Raw genomic sequence first — 25,679 nt, forward strand, 5'->3', positions numbered from 1 at the left:
GTCACAAAGTGTAGAGTCACACACAGGCAGGAGGAGGAGGAAAGAATGAAGGAAAGACAGAAGAGGTAGTGTAAAGTCACCCAAAGAGAGAAGGATGAGGAAAGAATGAAGGAAAGAAAGACAGAAGAGGATGGTACAACTCTCATTTAACCCTTAGACTTACCAATGATGACCTGGGTCGTCGTGCGTTTGTCAACCTCTGACATCAGTATGACGACTTTGCCCGTCATCCGATGTAATCTCAAAAGAAATATTTAGGGAGTCGTCATGTTTGTTGGATGACGGGCAAAAGTGGGCGGAGCTACACTTGCCACAGCTGGTGCGTGCGTGCTCACTTCACTTGGTTTGCTCGGCTCAGTGTGGTGTGAGGTTCCTCACAGGTAGAATGTACACCTCGTGACCTCCCACCGAACATTTATGCTCCTTTTTCTCGCATATGTATGCTGCGTTATTATTTAATAAAATACAACAAATAATGCATTATTGGAAAGGAAATTTATTCTGCTATGTACTGAAACAAAAAATATAATTAATTCTTGAAGTTTTTTTTTTGGCGAATATTTTTTTAAAGGACGGTGTAAAACATTAGCATGTCAGCTAACTTCTACTGTACTCACTTTTTTTGCATTTTATTTTGTATATATTGCCTTTCTGGACAATGTATGGCAGAGCAAAACTCTTCATCTTCAAAATGAGACCAAAGTGGCCTTTCTATGATGAATAGTAACTTTCCTACGAGCATTAGAAGTAAAATGTCTCTACGCCACTGTTCTGAAAGCTCTCAAGCGAGAGTTATGCACACAGCCAGAATTTACGCTCCTTCCTTAACGGGAAAGGGTTAACCTTGCACCCCAGTCACACTACCCCAGCTCACCTCTCATATTATATCAGCCCACTTCTAACACACCTCCCACTTCAGACTGCTCTATACTGATTTTTTAATATGACTTGTGAAAGGTCTGTCTATCTATCTATCTATTGCCAGATGCCTTAATTCCTTATAAGGGGTGGCCACAAACAAATCGCCTCCATGTCACCCTGTACCCCGCCATTTCACTGCCCTGCTCCCAGTTCACACACCCTTCTCTCATATACCTCTCCACTCTATCCCTCCATCTCATCCTTGGCCTTCCCCTCCCTCTCTCCCTCTGCACCCCACTCACATACACTCTCCTCGTCAGTCTTTCACTCTCCATCCTCTCCACATGGCCAAACCACCTCAGTGTGTTTCTCCTAATGCATCCTATCACATCCACATCCACACCACAATGCTCCTTCACATCCTCATTTGTCAGTCTGTCCCTCCATGTGACTCCACAGGCTCTTCTCAAATAACTCATTTCCACTGCTCTCACTCTTGACTTGTGTCCTTCCAACAAGGTCCAAGCTTCACTTCCATATGTTAGAGTTGGTATCACAGGTCATGTAATAACTTTTTCACTTTCATGCTAACTTCCCTGTTTCCTATCACTGCCTTCAAGGAACCAGCAACCCTTCTTCCTTGTTGTACCCTTTCAAGCACATCACCCTTCAAACCACCATCATTACTCATCACACTACCCAAGTACTTAAATGCACTCACATTTTCCATTTGCTTCTCATCCAACCTCACTGTACATTCACTGACTTCACTTTTCTCAAATACCATAACTTTACTCTTACCTACATTCACATTTACATTCCGTTTCTTACACACTCCCAAACTCATCCACCAAGCCTTGCAGCTTCCCTTCATCTTCACTTAACAACACTGTATCATCTGGAAACAAGAGTACAGGGAGTTTCCAAACACTGCCCTCTCTCATTAGGGTCACTCCAACATCCACTGCCCTACCATGTATCTCTTTTATAACCCCATCCATATACAGATTGAACAACCATGGAGACATGACACATCCCTGTTTCAATCCAACCTTCAAATAGAAAAACTCACTCAGTTCACTATCCACACACACTGCAGCCTCATACATACTCTTTACAGCATTCACCAACTTCCCATCTACTTCGTTTATTCTTAATACTTTCCACAGTCCTTGTCTGTCCACCCTGTCATGTGCTTTCACCAAATCCATGAAGGCCACATACAACTTTTCTCTTCTCTAGAAACTTTTCCACTAAAGATCTAAGAATGAATATCTGATCTACACAACCTCTTCCCTTCCTAAAGCCTCCCTGTTCTTCTCCAATTAATTCCTCTGTTATTTCCCTAACTCTGTCAATAAGTATCCTACCATATATTTTTCCTGCTACACTAAGAAGACAAATGCCCCTATGATTACCACACCCTTCTTTTTCCCTTGTACCTTTGTACAAAGGAATAATTATACCTGACTTCCAGTCCTCCGGGACTCTACCTTCACATAAATTATTACAAGAGAGAAATGAAGCCACTGAATGTATAGTGAGGCTGGATGAGGAGGAAATGGTAAATATGAGTGCATACTGTGTTGAGTAAGGATGGAAGTTTAAAGGGTGAGATGCTTCAAAGGGTACAACAGGGAAGAAAGGTTGATGGTTCTTTGAAAGCAGTGATAAGGAACAGGGAAGTGAGCATGGAAATAAAAAAGTTGCTGCATGACAATATTGTGATACCAACTCTGACATATGGAAATGAAGCTTGGACTTTGTTTGAAGGACACAAGTCAGGAGCGAGAGCGGTGGAAATTAGTTATTTGAGAGGAGCATATGAAGTTATATGGAGAGAGAGACTGACAGATGAGGTGGTGAAGGAGCGTTGTGGTGTAGATGTGGATGTGATAGAAAACATTAGGAGAAATACATTGAGGCGGTGTGACCATCTGGAGAGGATGAAGAGCGAGAGACTAGTGAGGAAAGTTTATGTGAGTGATGTGGAGGGAGGGAGGGAGAAGTAGAAGATGAGATGGAGGGATAGAGTGGAGAGGTATATGAAAGAGGGGTGTGAGCTGGGAACAAGGCAGTGAAATGGTGTTGAACAGGGCAGCATGGAGGCAATTTGTTTGTGGCCACCCCTTACGGGATTGAGGCATCTGGCAGTAGATAAATAGATAGGGTACAGGTGTTCAGGTTATGAAATAAAAGGTATCCATGAACCATCACTAAAGTAACAATTTTTTAATTTCAAAACTTAAACTTGAATTTCGGTGGCTTTGAGATGATTGGTGATGGTGGAAGAGGACGAAGATACTTGAGAGCAAGGAGGGCCAAAGGAGCAGGGTGGCGGTGACGGGCCAGAAGAGCCAACATACGAGCCACAGCAGCAGGAGGCAGTTGTATTCCCAGTTGCTGACTGAATTTCAGGGTCTCCTCAGCTCCACCAAGGTCATCCAAGTCGCCTAAAAGGATGGTGTGGTTATTTACGGTACAGTAGTCCTTGCTCTGCTAAACTAATGCATCATAAATTTTATGATAAAATTAGGAAAGTTGATTACAGTGTCAAACTTCCCTCTGACAAATGTGTTTTCTCCCAACTTAATGGAAGCTTTAGCAGGCTTAGGTGTCACAGACTGCATAAATGATCTACATGTATTTGTTTACTGCATCATTTCCTTTAAAAATCATTATCTCTCATTTCATGTCAACATAAACTGGCAAAATGGAAGGCAGGAAAGAAGGAAGGAAGAGAGGATAGGACAGGCACCCAAGAGCAGCACTACATCGTTAGTGGATGGTGAGCACCCGCACTGTAAATTTTGCTGTAAAAAAAAAAGAGAGAGAGAGAGAGAGAGAGAGAGAGAAGGAAATGAACTAGAACCACCAAAGGAAGATAGCCATCTCACCTCATGTCAATCACCTCCTGGATGATGGAGGACATGGTGACAAAATAGAAATGCATTATAATCTGATGCAATGGGTAGTAGAGGTCTTTCGAGTGCCGGAATATAATAATTAGAAACGTGGCTCCTAATGGCTTCAAAAGATCAGCAGAGATCAAAGTTACTGCAGTTGCTAGTATAATCAACCTTTTGCTTCCCAAGTTATACTTAGTAATTCAGTCGTGAGTGCAGGAACAGAGAAAGAAACCAGATCATGCCAAGTGACCATGAATATGTGCATAATAGATTCATTGTAGTGCAGAAGCTCTTCCTAACCAGGAAGAATGGATGCTGTAAGAAAGACTATCAACAGGTGCCAATAAATTTGTGCACCACTGATAAGAGGACTTTTGTCAGGGGTGACAAGCTTGCGGTTTGTTTTCATGTTACTGTTTTGTGGTGTGGATATGATGGGTGGCTACCATCAACCCTGGGAGGTATTACTATGAGAATGAAATGTGGCTACAAGCTTGGTAACTATCCAAGCAATCATCACTTTTAGGTTGGAAACATTCAACGACAAGTAGTCACTCAGTGATTTCTTCTAGGTGAAGCTGTGACCCATATTATTACAGAAATTATTACAATCTCAAATTCCTTTTTTCCCCAACAGCTTCAAGTAACTGTTGGGATGTAATTAGCTGGTTTTGGTACTTGGTGGTTTGGCATTCAGTACACAAGAAATATCAGCTATACTATGGCCCAACCCCAAACATGGATTACTTAAGAGGAAACATGGCATCATTTTTACATTAGATTAAATAACGTAAACATTGCCACAGATATCTGACTCTAGTGTATGGGTCAGATGTCTAGTCTCCTTGGGTCAGATGAACTGTGGGCCATTTTCACTCAGCTAGGGTGCCACAGCAGGTACCCAGGCTCTCTTGGAGCGATCTGGTTCAGCCATCTTCAACCCATTCAGTCAAGTGACATGTTTTATTTTCTGGCAATTTTATTCAGCTTCTGATAAACTTCTCAGTCAAGAACAACTAGATATAGTCTTCATTACCCATTTATTATGAGAGATCCTTCCCATTTTCAAAATTGAATAGTCAGACATAGCCTTCATTACCCCATTTATCATGAGAAATCCTTCCCAGGTTGAACAGTACCATATGGATTCTGAAAGTCAAAAGAATAAACCAATGAAATATGGGATTAGAGTGAAGGAGTTACTGCCTTGGTTGCAGTAACTAGGCTGTGCTTCCCTACATAGTAAGGACTTGCAGCATCTTTGTGGGAAAAAGAAATGATGGGAGACCTTCCCCAGGACATGAATGGATGCTGCCTACAGGAAGTTAGGTTTAGTGGAGAATCAGCAAGAATAATTGTTGGGAAGGATTGTAGATATAAGTCATACAGTGTGGACGATATTGTGGTGTGGGCATGCTTGTCAAAAAGAAATGGGTGAAATGTGTTGTGAATGTACAGAGAGTAAATGAAAGGATTATAGCATTGAAAATATTGTTTAGAAAAATTCCTGGTTATAGTAATACCAGCATATGCTACCACAGGTTGGCTTGTATGATGAAAAGGACAGATTTAGGAATGATCTGATATGTGTGGTTGGTGGCATGGGGGATGATAAGATAATAGTTTTAGGTGGGGTTGAAATGGTCATGTGGGTGTAGCTGCTCAAGGATATGAAGGAGAGCACGGGGGATGTGCATATGGTATGAAGAATATGGAAAAGGAAACAGTATTGGACTTTGAGGAGGCAATGAACATGATTGTCCACAACACACATTTTAGGAAGAGAGAAAGCTGATTAAAGATGAGTCTTGGAGCAATAATTTCATTTGTTTAATTTTTAAAGATTCCATCATGCTTGCACGCATCAGCTTTGGTCATCTAATGGTGGCTCACCATGCTGCTCGATCACTGGCAGCTTCCCTATTTAGTCCCTCATTCCTGAGTCACACTCAATGACCTTGTCTTAGGTCTTCTGCCTCTCGCAACCCTACCCGTAACATTGACACTTCTCACTTTCTGCACCCAAGTATCGTCCCCCATCCTCTCCATATGCCCAGACCATCTCAATCTACCTCTCCTCATCACACCACCAATACATTCCAGTCCCATCACCTCTTAACTCTTTCATTGTAAACCTAGCCCCCTCCCCAGGCCTCGCACTCTAGGACACACTGCACATCTACCTAATCATTGTCATTTCTGTACATGTAAGCCTGTGAATATCCTCTTCCTTTACTGCCCAGGGCTTGCTACTGTAAACCATTACATTCCTAACACATGCTGCATACAAAGATCCCTTAGCACGGAGGGAGAGTCCTCTCAGTGTAAGGAGATGCAACAATTCCATGACCTTCTTCCAACCACTCCACACTCTGGCCACAGAGCTCGGTCCATCTCCATCTCCAGCACATAACATGTCTCCCAAATAACAAAACTCCTCCACACACTCAAGAGACTCACCAGCAAGATCAGTTCTTTCACATAATCTCCACATGCTATTCCCAACACATTGCCCACATGAAATCAGGATTACCTCCCAGTCTACCTCTAATACCACTACATCTCTTATGCACCCACTTATCACAAACACTGCACAAGATGAAATTATTTCCCCTACCTTGTGGCAAATTGCACAAGGCCACTCTCCCTCTTCTTTGACAGGACTGCCAGCAGCCCTAGATGCCATCACTTTTGCTTTATATGCATTTACTCTTAAACCCTCATGTCCCACACCATCTCTCCACATCCTAAATCTTTCCTTTGCCTCCTTTTCATTCTGTGCAATCAGTACGAAATCATTGGCATACAACACCGCCTACAGAAGTCCATTTCTAAAGTCACGTGAGAGGGCTTCAAGTGCCATGATAAACAACAAGCGGCTAAAGACTGACCCCTGATGCACACCAACATTCATGGAAAACTCATCATTCAAATCTCCATTCGCCCTCACCTGGGTGCGAGCACCCACATACATTGCCATAACCGCCATAATCAGCCACCCCTTGATCCCAAGCTTTCTCATTGCCCACTTCATCACCTCCCTACGGACTCTGTCAAAGTCCCTCTCCAGATCAGCAAAAACAAGGTATAATCCCTTTTCTTTCCCATGTATTTTTCCTGAAGCTGTCGAACAGTGAGTATGGTATAGTGGTTCCTTTGCTTGGTATAAACCCAAACTCCATTTTATCAATATTCACACATTCACTAATCATACCTTCAAGAACTCTTTCCATTATCTTCATTATCTGGTCTTAAAGCTTTATGCCTCTATAATTTCCCCTTTCCAGGGCATCACCCTTCCCCCGTACACATTTACAGTAGTCCCTCAATTATTCGGATGCTCATTATCCGGATGCTGAACCTTGGCTCTATTAAACCTTTATCCGAATTTACTTGCTATTATCCAGACGTAAAAATGTCCGAGAACTTTGGCTGGCCAGCTGATATGTCCAAACATTTGGTATCATGGCTGCTGGGCTCGAGCCATGAGCTGGAAGTAGTCCACAACCCACAACCAGAGATAAATTGTCCGTTCGCCCCTGTGCTGAATGGTCAAAGTCGTGCACTCGTCTGATCACTCCCAACAAACCTCTAAGACCCGAGTAATACGACTGTAACCCACAAGCAGCGTCAAAACGTCCGTAGCATCCCCACCGAATGTCCAGTATCACGCGGCTGTCTGGCTAAGTCTTTCCTATCTGCCACTGAGATTGTATCACAGACTGCAAGCCACGAGTACATGTTCGGTGACAGCGGCCATCCACCTCTTTACCAAATGTTGAATGTCACGCAGCCACCGAGCTAAGTCTTTCCCATCCACCACCACCATCGAACACAGACCACAAGCCACGAGTACATATTTGGTGACAGTGGCTGTCCGTCTCTCTACGAAATGTCAAAAGTCGTATAGCCACCGGGACGGACACACACACACACACACACACACACACACACACACACACACACACACACACACACACACATTTCAATATCAGTACAGTAAATTCTCTACCAGTGCATATGAGTACTGTACACAGTATAGTACAGTACTGTATGTGTGTACGTACTGTACAAGTATACCTTGATATACGATACCCCTAGATGCGATACCCTGGCTTAAAGATGGGGGTAGAAATACCACCATACCTCACCTAACGATGGCCAAACCCCGTTTTAATGGTGGGTTTTGATTTTTTTAACCAATTTTGATGATATTTTAGACCAAAGTTGTGTGTTTAGGTTGATTTATAAACTGTTTTTAGACTTAGATTAGTATGTTTTAACCATAGGTGGTGTGAACATTGTCATTTTGGGGTACAGTTTACTAAGCTTGATTTTTTCCAGACTTATATGTGATGATTTTAAGGTGTTATTTGTTGGTTTTAGTGAGCTATTTACAGATGCTAGGCTTAGGTTAGCTTCTTTTACAGCTGTTAGATTATTTAGATTGGCTTCAAACATGTTTTTGGACTCATTTGGGTTGTTTTAGGACTTGGATGGGGGAGGACACCCAAGGCTCAAAAACACATCCCCATACTTTACATGTTAAATCTACCCCAAAACAGGATACCTCGCCTAGCGATGGGTTTTTACTTAACAAATTTCATCATTAAACCAGGGTATACCTGTACTGTACAGTACACTTCCATTCGGTGTGGATATTCGTTTCAGTACCACAGTTGGCCACCATAGCCAAGCAGTCCTAATGGGATAGGTTAGGTTTGGTTAAGTATGGATAACCTATGTAATTTTGCCTGGGAAACACATTGAGCATATTTTCAAGAAATTCCAATGGTTATTTTTGAAAGAACAAGGCAAGTGTTGTTCCTGGCTGAGGGGTACCGGTGGCCACCATGTGTGTAACACAGACCACAAGCCACGAGAAAAAGTATGGTAAAACTGCCTGTCTGCCTGTACACCGAATGGCTGGAGTCCCCCAGCCTCCGGGATTAGTGCAAAACCCCCCACCACGCGTGCCTGTCTGCTTTCCTACCGAGTGGTCAGTGTCGCCTGGCAGGCAACATTAGTTGTACACTGCCTGAGGCGGTGATATACTGGTCATCTGCTGTTGACATCATGTATTAACCATTGCATGGGCAAACGGAAGTGAACCTCATATGCAGATGTCTGTTTGCTGCGTGTTGCTTCCTCTGTGCTCGGATGCAACCATTGGGTGTGATATGGCAGCGCTGTACTGCTTACCAGCCAGCCAACATGAGCCCGCACCTCATTTCCCGCCTTTATCTTGTCGCAGTGACTTGCTTGCATGGATGGCTGTGAATGCGGTTGCGTTTGTCATGGTACCCTACCTTCTTCTGGTTGTGGCCTCCTATGCTGTATTCTCATGTCTGTGGTGATGGTCCCACCACCACCTGAGAAATGGAAGAGGAAGGTTCTAACTCTGGAGAAGAGACAAGAGATATTGGGCAAGGTTGACGCGGGCTGGACCACTGGATGCATTCTTCGCGAATATGATCTAGCCCGTTCAACATCGTTCAGTATCAAGAAATCACATGACAAGCTTTCGCATTACAGACAGGACTTCGCCAAAAGCACACGTCAGGGCGACAGGAGGGTAATGGCCCAGGCCCAGCACACAATTATCAACCAGTCGATATTGATATGGTTTTGTCAGCAATGTGGTGCTGGTGTGCTAGTGCGTGGGACCGAGGTGAAGATGGCTGCCGAGAAGTTTGCATTCCTGATCAATGCGCACTACTTCAAGGCATCCGAGGGATGGCTTTCTCGCTTCAAGCTTCGCCATGGACTTACTGGCCATAAGGCACACAGTGAGGCCTTGGATACGGCAGTGGAGGAAGTTGACTCGTCTGGCTGGAAAGTGCAGTTCCTGATAAAGGATGAGGGCCTTGCCCTTAGCCAAGTCTATAAGCTGACGAAACTGGTCTGTTCTACCGTTCCTTGTCCACCAATACCCTAGCTGAGGAAAGGGAGAAGACTGTGCCTGGTCTGAAGTTGTCCAAACAATGTGTCTCTGTTTTGTGCTGTGCCAGTGCTAACAGGACGCACCACCTCAAACCCGTTGTTGTTGGGCATCCAAAACAACCACATTGTCTCCGTGGGTTGATGGATAGTCTGCCTTTTGTTTTGTACTATTCAGTTAAGGTCTGGTTTATCGCTAAGGTCTTCAGAGATTGATTCCACAGACATTTTGGCAGGGAGGTTATTCTTCATCAAACGGAGGTCCTTAGTATCGCTTGCTACCAGGTGAAGGTACTGCTGCCCTTGGACAATGCCCCTGCACATCTGTCTGAGAAGGATTTGGTTGCTTATGACGGGCAGATTAGGTGTATGATTCTGCCACTTAATACGACTTTTCTGATTCAACCAATGGACCAGGGTGTTATTGTGGCTGTCAAGACCTGTACTGCCGGAGGTTCCTGAATGAGGTGATGGTGATGCTGGAGGACAAGGATGCTGTCGAGGACACACGTGGGGAGCAAACCTTGCAGAATCTTCGGCGTTGCGACCTGAAGTCTGCAGTGTTCAACTAGGCACACATGTGGAAGGGTCACCATGAAAACCCTCAAAAGCAGTTGGTCTCGTCATGTGCAGGGAATCAAAATTGAGCACGACTTTGAGGGGTTTGACATGGATGATTTCTACAGGCTACTTCAAACAACAGGAGAGCAGGTGGACATCGATGACGTGAGGGATTGGCTGGACGATGATGGCTGCGATCCTGGTTATCAGACCATGTCTGATGAGGAGATCGCCACTGCTGCCTCTGTGGGCACAGAAGAGGACAGCCGGACAGCAGCCCTCCACAACTCCTTCAATCCCTCATCTCAGTGTCCTTCGTGGTTACCTGGAGGGGGTGCTGGAGTATGCCGAGCACCAGCACTGTGACAGGGAGTTGGTGCTGCTCTGCCTGACGATGGGGCTGCAGGGAGTCTGGGATGCTGTCATGCTTCAGCAGACTTGTCGGTCCTACCGTCAGACCAGGATTAACTCCTCCTTCAAGCCTGCGACTCCCACGAGTGCCAGCCCATTCTCACCACCACCACCACCACCACCACCACCACCTCCACCTCCACCACCACCACCACCACCACCACCACCACCACCACCACCACCACCACCACCACCACCACCACCACCAGCTCGATTCCCGCCTTCCCCATTGGACCCACAACAGAGCACGTTGACAGCCACTGAGTCTCCGTTGGACGTAAGTTTGCGGCTGTCTTCGGAATCTCCTGAGGTGGGTATGCCACCATCACTGCACCATACGTCACCAGTCATTGCCCACCTCCGGCAGGTTGAGGAGGAGAAGGACGAGTTATGGGACATTTGCTAGGTGCAAATGTTTACCACTAGACTACATGGGACAACTCTATACCTGCTGGAGGTGTGCGGGTTAAGAAGCCTGTCTGCGGTGCACTGGGTGGTAAGTACCACAACCGAATGTTTTTCGGCAGGTAAGTTTAGGTTTCTTTCAAAGTTTCCTTGGTATTAAAATTTATTTAGGATAATCCTATGTATGTTTCAGTGTCAAAATATGGCAGAATGACCAGAAAACAGTGCCAAAAATAGGAGGGATACTGTACATACAATAGTGTTTAGGTAAGGTGGTTTTTTTTTGGTTTTCTTTCTTTTTTTTTCATGATTTTCTTGTTGAAAATTATTCTGGATAATCCTGTGTATGTTTTGATGTCAGAATATGCCAGAATGGCCAGAAAACACTGCCAAAATAAGGAGGGGTACTGTACATACAGTAGCGTTTAGGTAGGGAGTCTTTTGGTTTTCAATGGTTTTTTTTTTGCATGGTTTACTTGGTGTTGCAAATTATTTTGGTAAATCCTATATATGTTTTGATGTCAAAATGTGGCAGAATGATCAGAAAACATTGCCAAAATAAGGAGAGGTACTGTACATACAGTAGTGTATAGGTTCCTGTGTGTGTTTTGATGTCTAAATATGCCTGAATGACTGGAAAACACTGCCAAATTAAGCATAGGTACTGTACAAATAGGTTAGGTATAGGTTGGAGGTGGGTATAGGTAGCATCTGGGTATGGTAGGGGAATAGTGTTCATTATCCGGATGTTGCCACTACCAGGACATGCCTTTGGCTCTAATATGTCTGGATAAATGAGGGATTACTGTACAGTGCAACTCTTCAGCCATTCATTGGACAACTCTATTGATCTGTCTATTGCCAGACGCCTTAATCCCGTAAAGGGTGGCCACAAACAAATCTCCTCCATGTCGCTTTGTCCCCTGTCATTTCACTGCCTTGCTCCCAGTTCACACCCCCCTCTCTCATATACCTCTCCACTCCATCCCTTCATCTCATCCTTGGCCTCTCCCTCCCTCTCCCCCCCCTCCACCTCACTCACATACACTCTCCTCGTCAGTCTTTCACTCTCCATCCTCTCCACATGGCCAAACCTCCTTAATGTGTTTCTCCTAATGCTTCCTATGGCACCCACGTGCACATGCACACTTCCTCATTTGTCTGTCTGTCTCTCCATGAGACTCCACATGCTCCTCTCAAGTAACTCATTTCCACTGCTCTCACTCTTGACTTCTGTCCCTCCAGCAAGGTCCAGGCTTCACTTCCATACGTTAGAGTTGATATCACAATACTGTCCTGTAGTAGCTTTTTCACTTGCATGCTCACTTCCGTTTCTTGTCACTGCTTTCGAGGAACCATTAACCTCTCTTCCCTGCCGCACCCTTTCAAGCACTTCTCCCACTAAACTTCCATCCTTACTCATCACAATTCTCAAGTACTTAAACGCACTCACATTTTCCATTTCCTCCCCATCCAGTCTCACTGAACATTCACTAACTCCACTTCTCTCAAAGACCATCACTTTATTCTTCCCTGTATTCACTTCTAGATTCCACTTCTTACACACTTTCCCAAACTTATCCACCAAGCCCTGCAGCTCCCCTTTGTCTTCACTTAACAACACAGTATCATCTGCAAACAACAGTACAGGGAGTTTCCAAACACTGCCCTCTCTCACAAGGGCCACTCCAACATTCACTGTCCTACCTTGTATCTCATTTACAACCCCATCCATATACACTCTCCCAAGAAAGTATCGGCCATCTAACAGCACGTATCATTCTGAGACATGGGCGAGGCATTGCGATATATGGCATCCTGTGATTATAAATGAAAATATTTTTGATATTTACGGTATTAGAACTCGAAATTGAAAACAAACATCACATACAGAGTGGTACATGTCTTGAGGCACCAGATTAATAGATTCATGTGTGTCTGCAGAATTTGCTCATTTTCACAACCCTAAGGGGCCGATACTTTTTGGGAGGGTGTACAAATTGAACAACCATGGAGACATGACACATCCCTGTTTCAACCCAACCTTTAGATAGAAAAATTCACTCGATTAGCTATCCACACGCACTGCAGCCTGAGCACTGTCATACATACTCTTCACGGCCTTCAACAACTCACCCATATATAATCGTGTTTATTAAGTCAGTAACTAACCCTGCTCCTACATCTCCTGAGGTTTTTAGCATTTCAGCAGTCAACCCAGACACACTTGCTGCCCTCCCCACCTGCATCCTGCCTATTGCCCTGTTCACAGTAGCACCGTCAATCAAAGGCCAAGGGCCAAACACTAGATCTGCTCACTCCAAACCTTCTCTGTTCCAGTCAAACTACTCATTCAGCAACCTACTCCAGGCGTCTTTACTATCCCCTTGGTTCGCCACTACCTTTTCTTCATCATTCATCTCGCACTGCTCACCTACGATATCCCTGTGTTACCTCTTCTTCTGATCTGTCACCTTAGATATCATTTTCTTCCTTTCCACACTATTTAAGTTATTATGTAAAAGTCACTGAGACCCAGATTTTGCCCCATAAACCTCTTTTGTAGCCATGTGCTTGGCAGCCAGGTACTGTATTCCTCTTTGTTACCACCCTTTTTCCATTCCCAGAAAAACCTTTTCTCCTTAACTTCTACACCCTCATCCCACCATTAAGTTACCTTATGTCTTGGGGGGGGGAGGGGTGGCCTTGTCCGTCCACACACTGAATCAGTAACTCCTAAGAGATTGTCAGAAGAAACTCGAGTATTCTTTCCCTGTCCTCATTCCTTGTGCCGTATGCGCATCCCTCATGCATCCCTTCATATCCTTGAGCTGCTTCACCTACATGACCATTTAAATTCCTTCCCAGAACTACAGCTTCATCATCCCCCATACCACTTACCACACGTATTAAGTCATCCCTGAATCTTTTTCTAAATTATGCAGTCCAGCCAGTGGAGCATAAGCCAATATAAATGAAAATGTGACCACCAAACAAAATTTTCACTACCATTCCTTCTGAAGTTGAGTTTCCCTACGACCACCCCACTGCCTGAGGTTAAGAGATTGTTCTTGAGAGCTCTGTACTGTTCATTAACACTTCTGTCAACACCCAGTTCAGCCACAACCCTACTCATCTTGCTGTAGAAGGCATCTCTTATTGCTTGATTTTCCAACTTCCATATTTTCCTCATAGGTGCATAGGTGTTCTTTTTCATCACCTGCATAGGTTTTCTTTTTCATCACCTGCTCTTTAAGCACCATGTCACATATCAATAATTTGTGTTGCTGCACACACCCCTTACTCCCTATAATTTTAACATACCTCATCTACCTCCTTTCAGCCCTCCTGACCTGGAAACAGTCTCTCTGGCTGCTGTTTCCCCCAGACTCATTTGTACTCAACCTACTCTCCCTGTGGAAACTTTTTTCCCCCAAAGGAAGGTGTCCTGTGTTATTGGCGGTATTTGCGCTTCTTTCCTTTTTAAAATAGTTGTCCCTGTTGAAAGCAGAGGAAAATACCAGAGAGCTTTTTTTTCCTAATTCAAGCGGATTTTTAACCCAAAGGTTCAGCTCTGGTTCTGGTTAGTAATTCTTATTATTAATAAATTAAATGCTACTGCATTAACCTTTATGGACAGCTATATTGTAAATAAGTGTATAAATGCTTAGCAATTTTCCATAGTACAGTACAACCCCTAGTATGCGAGATCCTAGTACGCGAAACCCCCTATTGTGCGAGGACCTGTTTTTAATATTTTCCTAACCAGAGTACGCAAGTCACACCCACACGATGCGAGGCGGCAGGAAAAAACTGCCCATAACCGGTGCTTTCCGGTGTGAACCCCGAGAGTGACACCTGCCTCTCCACTACGCACCACCCTCATCAGCCGTTTCTATAATAACGTTTGGATTCACATGAATAACATTTATTTCACAAATGCCAAGTTGTTATACTACAAATATGTCCATAACAAGATGAGAACTGAAACAAAGAAGAAGAGGTGAAGGAAGTTGCTGAGAATGTGAGCAGTAGCGAGGAGCAGATGGAGGATCCTCCCCTCACCACCTCCCCTGACTCACCCGCCGCTGTCCCCTCCACCTCCATTGCCCCACCTGACTCACGAGCTGCCTCCCTCTCCACCTCCACAGCCCCACCTGACTCACGAGCTGCCTCCCTCTCCACCTCCACAGCCCCACCTGACTTACCCGCTCCACCTGGCATACCTGCAACCCCGACCATAATTACTGTTGTTGTATTCTGGAAGAAATATAACATTCGACAGGCTGTAAATTTCTTCGTCAAAGCCTGGAATAATACAACATTGGCAACCGTTAAACAAGCGTGGTCGGCACTCCTGCCACAACTCAAGTCTGTTGAGATGGAGAGAGAGTAGCCATCAAAATAAATGACTAATGATTGGACTTGTAAATCAGATTTCAAGAAAATGCCAGAAACAGTATCACAACTGAGTGAATGCCCGCCATCAGTCACTCATCACTCGCTTTCTTTCACAACACCGGCCAGCCGAGGAAGAGCAACAGAGAGGGGTTGAGTAGATGATGACACTAGAGACTTTCCTGAAGATTTTGACTATGTGGGGTTTGATGATCTGTTGACGGATGTAGGTGACCCTGGCACAAGAGGCAGGAGTGGGGACGAGGTCAGCGAGGGGTCAGGGGGTACGCTGCTGTAGCCTCCATGCGCAGGCCTCGAAACAATCACACCAAACACTTTATTAACTCGTTTAGGATGAGGAGGAAGGTAGAGTCCCGGAGGATTGGAAGTCAGGTATAATTATTCCCTTGTACAAAGGAAAAGGGGAAAAAGAAGTGTGTGGTAATCATAGGGGCATTTGTCTTCTTAGTATAATAGGAAAAGTGTATGGTAGGATACTTATAGACAGAGTTAGAGAAAGAACAGAGAAATTAGTTGGAGAAGAACAGGGAGGCTTTAGGAAGGGAAGAGTTTGTGTAGATCAGATATTCATTCTTAGATCTTTAGTGGAAAAGTTTCTAGAGAAGGGAAAGAAGTTGTATGCGGCTTTCATGGATTTGGAGAAAGCATATGACAGGGTGGATAGACAAGGATTGTGGAAAGTGTTAAGAATATATGGAGTAGATGGGAAGTTGTTGAATGCTGTAAAGAGTATGTACGATGGTGCGAAGGCTGCAGTGCGTGTGGATGGTGAACTAAGTGAATTTTTCTCTTTGAAAGTTGGTTTGAAACAGGGATGTGTCATGTCTCCATGGTTGTTCAATCTGTACATGGATGGGTTAATAAAAGAGGTACAAGGTAGGGTAGTGGATGTTGGAGTGGCCCTGGTGAGAGAGGATAGTGTTTGGAAACTCCCTGTACTGTTGTTTGCAGATGATACTGTGTTGTTGAGTGAAGACGAAGGGGAGCTGCAAGGCTTGGTGGATGAGTTTGAGAGAGTGTGTAAGAAACGGAATCTAAAGGTGAATGTAGGGAAGAGTAAAGTGATGGTCTTTGAGAGAGGTGAAGTTAGTGAATGTACAGCGAGGTTGGATGGTGAGGAATTGGAAAATGTGAGTACGTTTAAGTACTTGGGTAGTGTGATGAGTAAGGATGGAGGTTTGGAGGGTGAAGTGCTTGAAAGGGTACAGCAGGGAAGAAAGGTTGCTGGTTCTTTGAAAGCAGTGATAAGAAACAGGGAAGTGAGCATGGAAGTGAAAAAGTTACTACATGACAGTATTGTGATACCAACTCTAACGTACAGAAGTGAAGCTTGGACATTGTTGGAAGGACACAAGTCAAGAGTGAGAGCAGTGGAATTGAGTTATTTAAGAGGAGCCTGTGGAGTCACATGGAGAGACAGGCTGACGAATGAGGATATAAAGGAGCGTTGTGGTGTGGATGTGGATGTGATAGGAAGCGTTATGAGGAACACACTGAGGTGGTTTGGCCATGTGGAGAGGATGGAGGGTGAAAGACTGACGAAGAGAGTGTATGTGAGTGAGGTGGAGGGGGGAAGAGGGAGGGGGAGGCCGAGGATGAGATGGAGGGATGGGGTGGAGAGGTATATGAGAGAGGGGGGAGTGAGTTGGGAGCAGGGCAGTGAAATGGCAGGGGACAGGGCGACTTGGAGGCGATTTGTTTGTGGCCACCCCAAACGGTATTGAGGCGTCTGGCAATAGATAGATAGATAGATAGGATGAGTTTTATATTACTCATGACAATTTAACAACTAATCTTATTATTTTCTGGCACCAATTAGACATTATTGGCGAGATCCTACTGTATTGTACTGTATATGTCTTAGATATTTTCCCTCAAAGGGTCAAAAAGGTCACTGATAGAGGGGGGTGCCACCCATATGTTAATGTTCCCATTAGTTTATGTATTCCTAGTACTTGAGTATGTCTGCCGCCCATATACAGGTAGGCGCATACTAGGGGGATGTACTGTACCTAAATGTGCATGCGTGGTACGATGACGTAGTATCCTGATGGAAAACAGAAGAGAGTCTAATATATTTTAATGTACATTGAATGAATATTTGATCCTATTCTTATATGATAATAAGATTGATTTATTAAGTTAGACCTTGTAAATTTCGTGAGGTAATTCACTGTATTTAAGTAATTGTAATTAAATAATATTTGGTATCTCTGAAGCCTTTGAGGAAAACATGATACTCCATTATTCAGTTCTGTTCCTTAAGTTCGATTGAGCAGCACGCTGTATATAATTGCACCACAGGATGCGTGGAAAGGCCCAGGCAAACCAAGCAGGATCTCAGGCTTGTCGTCATCTGTTATTCTGACTCTATCTAGCTAAGTAACATTTATGATTTGGCTAAATTGGGGGGGACTAGCTAGGATATAAGATAATTATGGGTGAGTTAGAGTATTAATTGTACCCTAATTTTTCCGAGACTCCTATTATTTAAATTTAACATTTATTGTTGTTAGACTTATACTTGTTTGAAAAGAGAGCCAAAAAATTCTGACACTCCCTTTTCCAAAAATGTGTGTTGCACACAGTCATGTTCACTGCCTCCCCAAACTCAAGTATCTTTTCCCCTTCCTCATTCCTTGTGCCATATGCACATCACCCATGTACCCCTTCATATCCTTGAGCTGCTTCACCTACGTGACCATTTAAGTCCCCTCCCAAAACTACAGTTCCATCATCCCCCATACCACTTACCACGCATATTAAGCCATCCCAAAATCTAACTTTTTCAAAGTTATCCATTCCAGCCAATGGAGCGTACACCAATATAAATGAAAATGTGACCCCACCGAACAAAATTTTAACTACCATTCCTTTCACTCACTCATAATACATTCGTGACATATTCCACCCATTTCTTTTTAACCAGCATACCCACACCACCTTATCCATCTACCCTACCGTGCCAAAGTATCTTGTATTGACAGTTCCTTCCAGGAATCATTCTGGCTGATCTATCCCTGTATCTAACCTCCAGCAAACATCCAACATCTACACACCTCCTACTCAACTCCTCAAACACTTCCCCTGCTTTACCCTTAAGCAGCCCACATTCCGTGATGCTACTCAGATCCCCTTGGGTGATTTAGTTTGCTAAGGCTTGCTTTGATTTTTCTCTTTTTTTTTTTTTTTTTGTCATATTTGGTAAAAATAATGGGGAGAGACAGGCCACAGGCCCTACCCTCCTGCACAGTTCCAAGTCCAGGTATGGGAGCTGGGACTCTTAGCCTACCAACCGGCGGCTGTGGTAGTGTCCTCGGGACGCCCTGCCAGGACAGCTACAGGGACACCCTCCAAGTGCACCTTGGCCCTGCAACTGTCCCGCCATTATACACCCACTATAGGGCAGCCTCCTGGAGTGCAACTTTCCGGTTTGGGTCCCTCTGTATTGGGCAGAAGCAGCAGCCTGGGAACCACATTGCCCTGTACCCTCTAGCACAAGTCTGAGCCCCATCCTGGCCCCAAAATCTATGCTAGCAGAGCCCTCGTCATGCATCCCCTCAATAGGTCCACCATTAGGTTGCATACCCTTGCCGGCATCAACCTTTGTGACCTAGTGGGGTACGTCGTGTGATATGTAAAGAGCTCGTTGGGTAATGCATGAGGTTGTTAGAGGAAAGTGTTTGGGAGAGTATGCTGGTCTACTCTCCATGTTAGTGTCACACTGAAAAGGTCAGCAAAGGGGGATGATCAGACATTCCAGTAGCTAATGAAACAGGAGTTCCAGCTATCCCTATCACCAGCATTGCCACTTCCCTTGGGAGTACCACCCTGATCAGCTGGTGCAACGACCTACTTCCCATAATAGAACACAGATTAACTATTTCCAGGTCATGAGGGCTAATATTAAGTTAATGAACGATCCAAAAGTTATAGGGAGCAAAGAGTGTATGCAGCAGCACAAATTACTGATATGTGACACAGTAGTAAAGGAGCAGGTAGTGAAGAAAAATACCTATGCACCCAGAAGGAATATATGGAAGTTGAAAAACTAAGCAGTTAGAGATGCCTTCTGCTATAGCAAGATGAGTAGAGTAGTGGGTGAAGAGAGAGCTGTAGACAGACGTGTTAATGAGCAGTACAAAGCTCTCAAGAGCAATCTCTTGGGAGTTATTGATTCAGTGTATGGATGACAAGAGGCCCACCAACACATAAAGTAACATGGTGCTGGGATGAAGGTGTAAAAGCTGCAGTTAAGGAAAAAAGAAGACTTTTCTAGGAATGGAAAATGGGTGGTAACAGAAAGAAGTACTTGGCTGCCAAGTGATGGACCAGCAAGGAGGTATACAGGGCAATATCTGAGTCTCAGACTTCCACTGGATGGCTTTAACAGTACCAAAAGGAAGAATGTGGTATAATCATGACTTTGTAAATGCAGTGGGGTTACATCAAGTGAAAATCCATCGCATGCTGATTTATTGCATACTGATGTCAATTTAACATTGACTCAGTGATGATACGTTGGTAGTCAAGGGTCATGTAACCCCCCTAGAAAAAACATTCTGCTACTCACCTGAAGTACGTCTTAGGCTGGTTTGAGTCATTACCAATGGTTCCTCCTGAGGTTAGGGGACAGGTGGAGGGTCTGGATGATCCCTCCAGTTCCTCGGGAAGTGAGGAGAGATGGAGAGAGGCAGGTGAGGTAGGATGTAGCTTTTCCACCCCATTCATTGATGGCCTTGGTTCTTCCATAATGCTGGTGATGATAACAAGAGAGAAGGAGGTGATGGTGGTCTGCTATAATTCCTTTTTCATAGTTTCCAGGAGCTCTCTGTACGGTCTCAAGTGTTGCTGTATGCCGTATGTCATTACGTCACACCTCGTCAGGTTCGGGTCCTTGTCCTGGACGTAAACAATGGCTTCAGTCTTGGCAAGGAACTTCTTCAGTGTCTTGATGTCCAGGACACAAATGGGCTCCTCCTTCCCACTGTCCTTACCACCCTCCTGTGCCGCTGCCACCTGTTCCCTTGACTCAGTGAGCTTCTCAGTGTGGCTCTCCAGTACCTCTTGCACATAGCCTCAGCAAGCCCTGCCTCATGGAGGCAGCCGAAGATTTCACAGCAGATGCTCTCCATCACCAGGAACTCCATGGAGTGAACACACTCTCCTCCAGACAGTGTCAAGTGTGCTCGGCCGTACAGTACCTCACTCCACGCTGCTGTGATGTTACTGATGGTGTTCTTCATGTAGTCCTTCCAAAATTAGTGCACTGTGTCAGTCTACCCAGAGTCACACACCCTCACCATTTGCTCCACAGTGTGGTAGAGGCACTGGGTCATAGAGGTGGCAGTGACACCTTTGTCCATGGGCTGGAGCAATGATGTGTAGGTGGGCAGGCACACCACTGTGATGTTGTCCACCCAGTCCTTCATGCTGTCAGGGTGGCTTAGGACACTGTCTACCAGGAAGAGGAAGCGGTTTGCCAGATTACTTCTGCGGGCATAGTCACACAGGCAGGGGGACAGGTAACCTGCCATGTAAGATTGGCAATGTGTTGAGGTCAGCCAGGCCTTGGGGTAAACACGCTAAATAACTGTTTGGTTCAGTCTTTATGTCAGAAGATACTCATGACATGGCAAGACCAGCATTGGTCAATGAGAGTGAAGATTCCATCGTCCTCAGATGTACACCTTAGGAGCAGGCAAGAAGATTCAACAAGCTGACTATTTGCAAGTCACCTGGTACAGATAAAATACTTCCAAAAGTTATTAAAGCTGTGCATGACCAGGTAGCTCCTTTACTTGCAGAAATCTTCAACAAGTCACTGGAAGGAAACAGGAAGTGCCAGAAGACTGGAAGCTAGCACATATGACTCCCGTCCTTATCCGTGGGGATCAAGAATGTCCTGAGAATTACCATCCAATTAGTCTAACCTTCGTCATAATAAACCTGTTAGAAGGAATGGTTGTAGACAAGACAGTTGAACACCTGGAAAATCACAACCTGATTATGGATTCCCAGCATGGGTTCAGACAACACAGATCATGTCTAACCAATATGCTTGTATTTTTCCACGAAAAGTTGAGTGAGTATGACAGGAATGAAGCAGTAGACATCCCCCCCCCCCCCCAACATTCCCAAAAAGCACTCAATGAAGTGCCTCACCTCGGACTAATGTCAAAAGTACGTACACTTGCTATTAATAGGGAGGTTACACTTGGGACAGACATCTGACCAACAGCTAAGAAACAGCGAATAATGATCGACGTAATTTCCTCTGATTGTGCTTCTGTCACTTCTGAAGTTCCACAAGGGTCAGTATTTGGTCCTGTCCACTTCTTTTCCTAATTTATATTGCTGACATAGATGTTGGCCTGTTAAGTGTGATCTTAAAGTTTGCAGATGACATCAAACATGGAACAAATGTGAGCAGTATTGAAGGGATTGATAAGCTTCAGTCAGACTTGTGTCGGCTAGGGGAATGGTTTGAGACACAGTAAATGCCATCGAACTTGGAGAAATGCAAGGTGATGCATGTTGGCCACGCAGATTCCGGGTCAGATTATTCATTTTCAGGAAGATTATTTATTACTTATTACTTATTTGGAATAGGACTTTAGTGTAGTAATCAGTGGTGACCTAAAATTTTGCAAATAGTGCATCGAAGTACAGAAAAAGATCCAGAAATTGTTAGGGTACACCCAGAGGCAGTTTCATTACAGGAGTAAAGAGATTGTTCTTACACTCTATAACTCCTTAATACAGTCACATCTGGAGTGTGCTAAACAGTTCTGGTCACCAGTGCTTAGGAAAGTCATACATCAACTTGAAAGGGTTCAAGCTAGAGCTACTAAACTTATTCTGTCCATCAGCAGACTGAGTTATGAGGATTGCCTGAAGGTTCTGAGACTATTTTCATTAGAAACTCATAGACTATGAGGTCAGCTCATTGAAGTGCTTAAAATACTGAATGGGTTTGACAGTCATGACCATAGAAAGTTGTATATTCTCAACGTGAACGCAACACAAAAACGTGGTTGGAAGCTGGAACTGAAAAGATTAAAAACCGGCATTTGTGAAAACTTTTTCACGTACAAGATCTGCTCCACCTGGAACAGACTCCCCATGGATGTTGTTAATAGCACTACAGCAGAGCAGTTTAAAAGAAATGTCAGTAGGATCTTAGACTAGAATTAGTGCAAATTGGATATGCATTCCCAAGCAAATACAAGGTACAGTATCTCCTTAGTATAGCCAGCAGTCTTGGAGATACAGTACTAATTTTTCCTTGTAACTCCTTGTAACTTTGCATTTGCACCCAGAAGGAGGGTGAAGTAGCCCTTGGCTGCCTTAAGACCTGACACACGTCATTCTTCGTAGCTGATGTAGGTCTCATGGGAGATACATTTCCAAATGCCCTGAAGCCTTTGAACAGAGCTGCACATGTAAAAAGAAAAAAGGGGGGGAGGGGGGGATCTCATCAGTGTTCAGAACCTGTTTTGAAAAGTATTCCCCTTCCTTGATGATCACCTTCAGCTTGGCAGGGAAGGCCTCAGCTGTCATGTGGTCAACCCAGGAAGCCTCCCCATGCACGATCATGTGTCTAAGTCCAGCTTGGGTCTTCTTCAACTTGAACCACCCCTTGTGCTTGCCTTGAACTGCACCTGTACCTTCATTCCTCTCTTTCCCTTGAGATCTTCCACAGATTGAGAGCCTTGCTGTAGATGAAGCTGCGATATAAGGGCTGCTTTGCTACATTAAATTCATGAACCCGCAGTGCAAGGAGATGCTCCATCACCTTCATAATGTGTTCCCTAGTTTTTGTTAGGTATGGTACTTATTAGTCAGGGTAGGTCTGTTCTGTAACACAGCTAGGACAGCCTCAGATTGCTGAAGCAAGATCGCAGAAACCTTATGGGCTACGGCAATCTTGCTCACCCCCTTCCCCTCCGTATGGCACCTAACAATGTCTGATCTCATATTCATCCATCCATCATCCAATCCAACATTGCCCCATGAGGAGCGTAGGAGCCCGGGGCTAAGTAGTTGGTCTTGACATTTAAGATGAGAATGACCAGCCTCACTCATCCCTGAGTGGCATTATATGAGCAGTCAACCCCAACCATCGCTTGGATATAAACCTTCACTGGCTCAATCCGATTGGAGCGCAATTATTGCTCACTAAACCACCAGGCGCCAAAATTTGGTTATATGGTTACCACCCAGCTTAGTGAATGGTTTCCTGGTGTACAGGAAACATTTGGCTTGTCACTCAGTGTAGAGTCACCCACAGGTGGAAGGAAGAGGAAAGAATGAAGGAAAGAAAGACAGAAGAGGAAGTGTAAAGTTACCAGGAAAATATTACGTCTTACCCTATTAGACTTAGCCTCAGTGTCATAAGTAGCACCGTGCTTTCCACTAGGAGTAGCACCCTGACCAGATGTGAGTACCCATTGCAAGTTTTGGTATTTTACACACAAAAGGTTATCACTCTGCTTAATATCACATATTGTTCTATTTGCTGTGCACTTGCACTTTTATTTTGCAAGAGCTATTGGTGTTTTGATGGCCTTGCACATGAGAGTGTTTAATAAGAGACGGAATGCAAATGATTACAGCTGAAGGATAAGTGGACAAGTGTCATGGTCTTTGAGGGGGTGGTGTGAAGGAGCTGTGTACACAGAGGTCTGAGTTGGAGGTTCTGTGTATATAAACACTTGGCAGCCATCTTGGGTCAAACGTATGAATGTTGGCTTGTGTGTGGCACCCCGTATGCACGGAGTTGTTGTAGGCGGTCACAGCAATTACTGTGTAAGCGAATTCTGCAATCACATTGTTCAGATCATTTATAAAGGCTCCAGTATGCTTGTATGCATTGGCTTTGGTCACCTAATGCTCTCCACACTGCTCAATCTCTGGCAGCCTCCAGATTCAGTCCCGTATTGCTAAGGTCAAACTCTGTGACCTTGTCCCATGTCTTTTTTTTGGTCTGCCTTTCACAACCCTACACTCAATATTCACACCTCTCACCTTTCACACCCAATTTCATCCTCCATCCTCTCAATGTGCCCAAACCATCTCAATCTGGTGGCTCAATCGGTAGACAGATGGCCTGCAGTCCTAACGGACCCAGGTTCGAATCCCAACTGGGGCTGGGAACAGTTTAAGGATTTGAATTTCAATAAATCAGGCTTTACCGATCCACCAGAAGACCCGCCGACATGTTGTAAAAATACCCCCGCTAATACCAATACGCCAGTCCTGTATGAGACAGCCCTAGTATGTATTCAATATGGACAGTGGGTGTTAGTGCCGAAGTGGTGACATGTAGAGGTGTATGGTATGTAGGAGGACTGTTGGGCCTTGATAGCAGGCTGTGAAACCTATGCCCAGAGTCGGACACATTAAAAAATAAAAAAAAAATAATAAATAATAATAATAATAATAATCTACCCCTCCTCATCACAACACCAATACCGGGTCTTCACATTCATGTCCCATCCTTCCTCTCAATTCTTCAATTGCAATCCTAGACCCCGAGGCCTTACATTCAAGGACGCACTACACAGTGAACACATCCATCTATCTAATTGTTGTCATTTCGGTAAGATTGAGCCTGTGAATATCCTCTTCCTTTTCTGCCCAGGTTTCATTACCATACAGCATTACACTCCTGACACATGCTGCATATAGTGATCTCTCAGCATGGAGGGGGAGTCCTTGCATTGTTAGGGTATACCTTTTTTTCATTTTTCTATCAATTTATCGCATATCAGACCATTATATACTTAGTCGTGACTATATTTAAGTTAACAAAACAGATGAAGAATGAAAATGGAGATGTCTTAGATGAGCAGCGTGTGAAAAATGATGAAGGAAAGGTAGTGGTGGCCAGTGAGGATATTAAAGATGCATGGAGAGAGCATTGTAGCCAGTTGTTGAATGAGGAGCTTGGCTAGAACTGGGAAATTTTGGAGTCAGCATATACAGTGTTTAGCCCTTGGCTTTTGATAATGCTACTGTGAGCAAGGCAGTCAGCAGAAGGCAATTAGAGAAGGTGGCGGGTATATCTGAGCTGACTGCTGAAATGTTGAAGGCCTTAGGGGTAGGTTTAGTTGCTGATTTGATAAATATGATAACATACCGGTACAAGTGGTGGTAGGTGGTGGAAAT

General features: G+C 44.4%; 1 protein-coding gene across 3 annotated transcripts in view; it reads right to left on the minus strand.

Annotated features, from left to right (window-relative positions):
- Window positions 1-3,034: 3,034 nt before the first annotated feature.
- Window positions 3,035-25,679, minus strand: part of LOC145411689 (uncharacterized) — a 39,661-nt gene continuing 17,016 nt past the window's right edge. For all 3 annotated transcript variants that reach the window (XM_080281702.1, XM_080281701.1, XM_080281700.1), the window contains one exon: window positions 3,035-3,314. In XM_080281702.1, the coding sequence (XP_080137828.1) occupies window positions 3,100-3,314 (215 nt within the window). In that variant the 3' untranslated portion in view covers window positions 3,035-3,099. The remainder of the gene's footprint in view (window positions 3,315-25,679) is intronic.

Source organism: Coenobita brevimanus, chromosome 90 (assembly GCF_032717465.1).
Source record: "Coenobita brevimanus isolate Jiangsu-jjx chromosome 90, ASM3271746v2, whole genome shotgun sequence".
Lineage (NCBI taxonomy): Eukaryota > Metazoa > Arthropoda > Malacostraca > Decapoda > Coenobitidae > Coenobita > Coenobita brevimanus.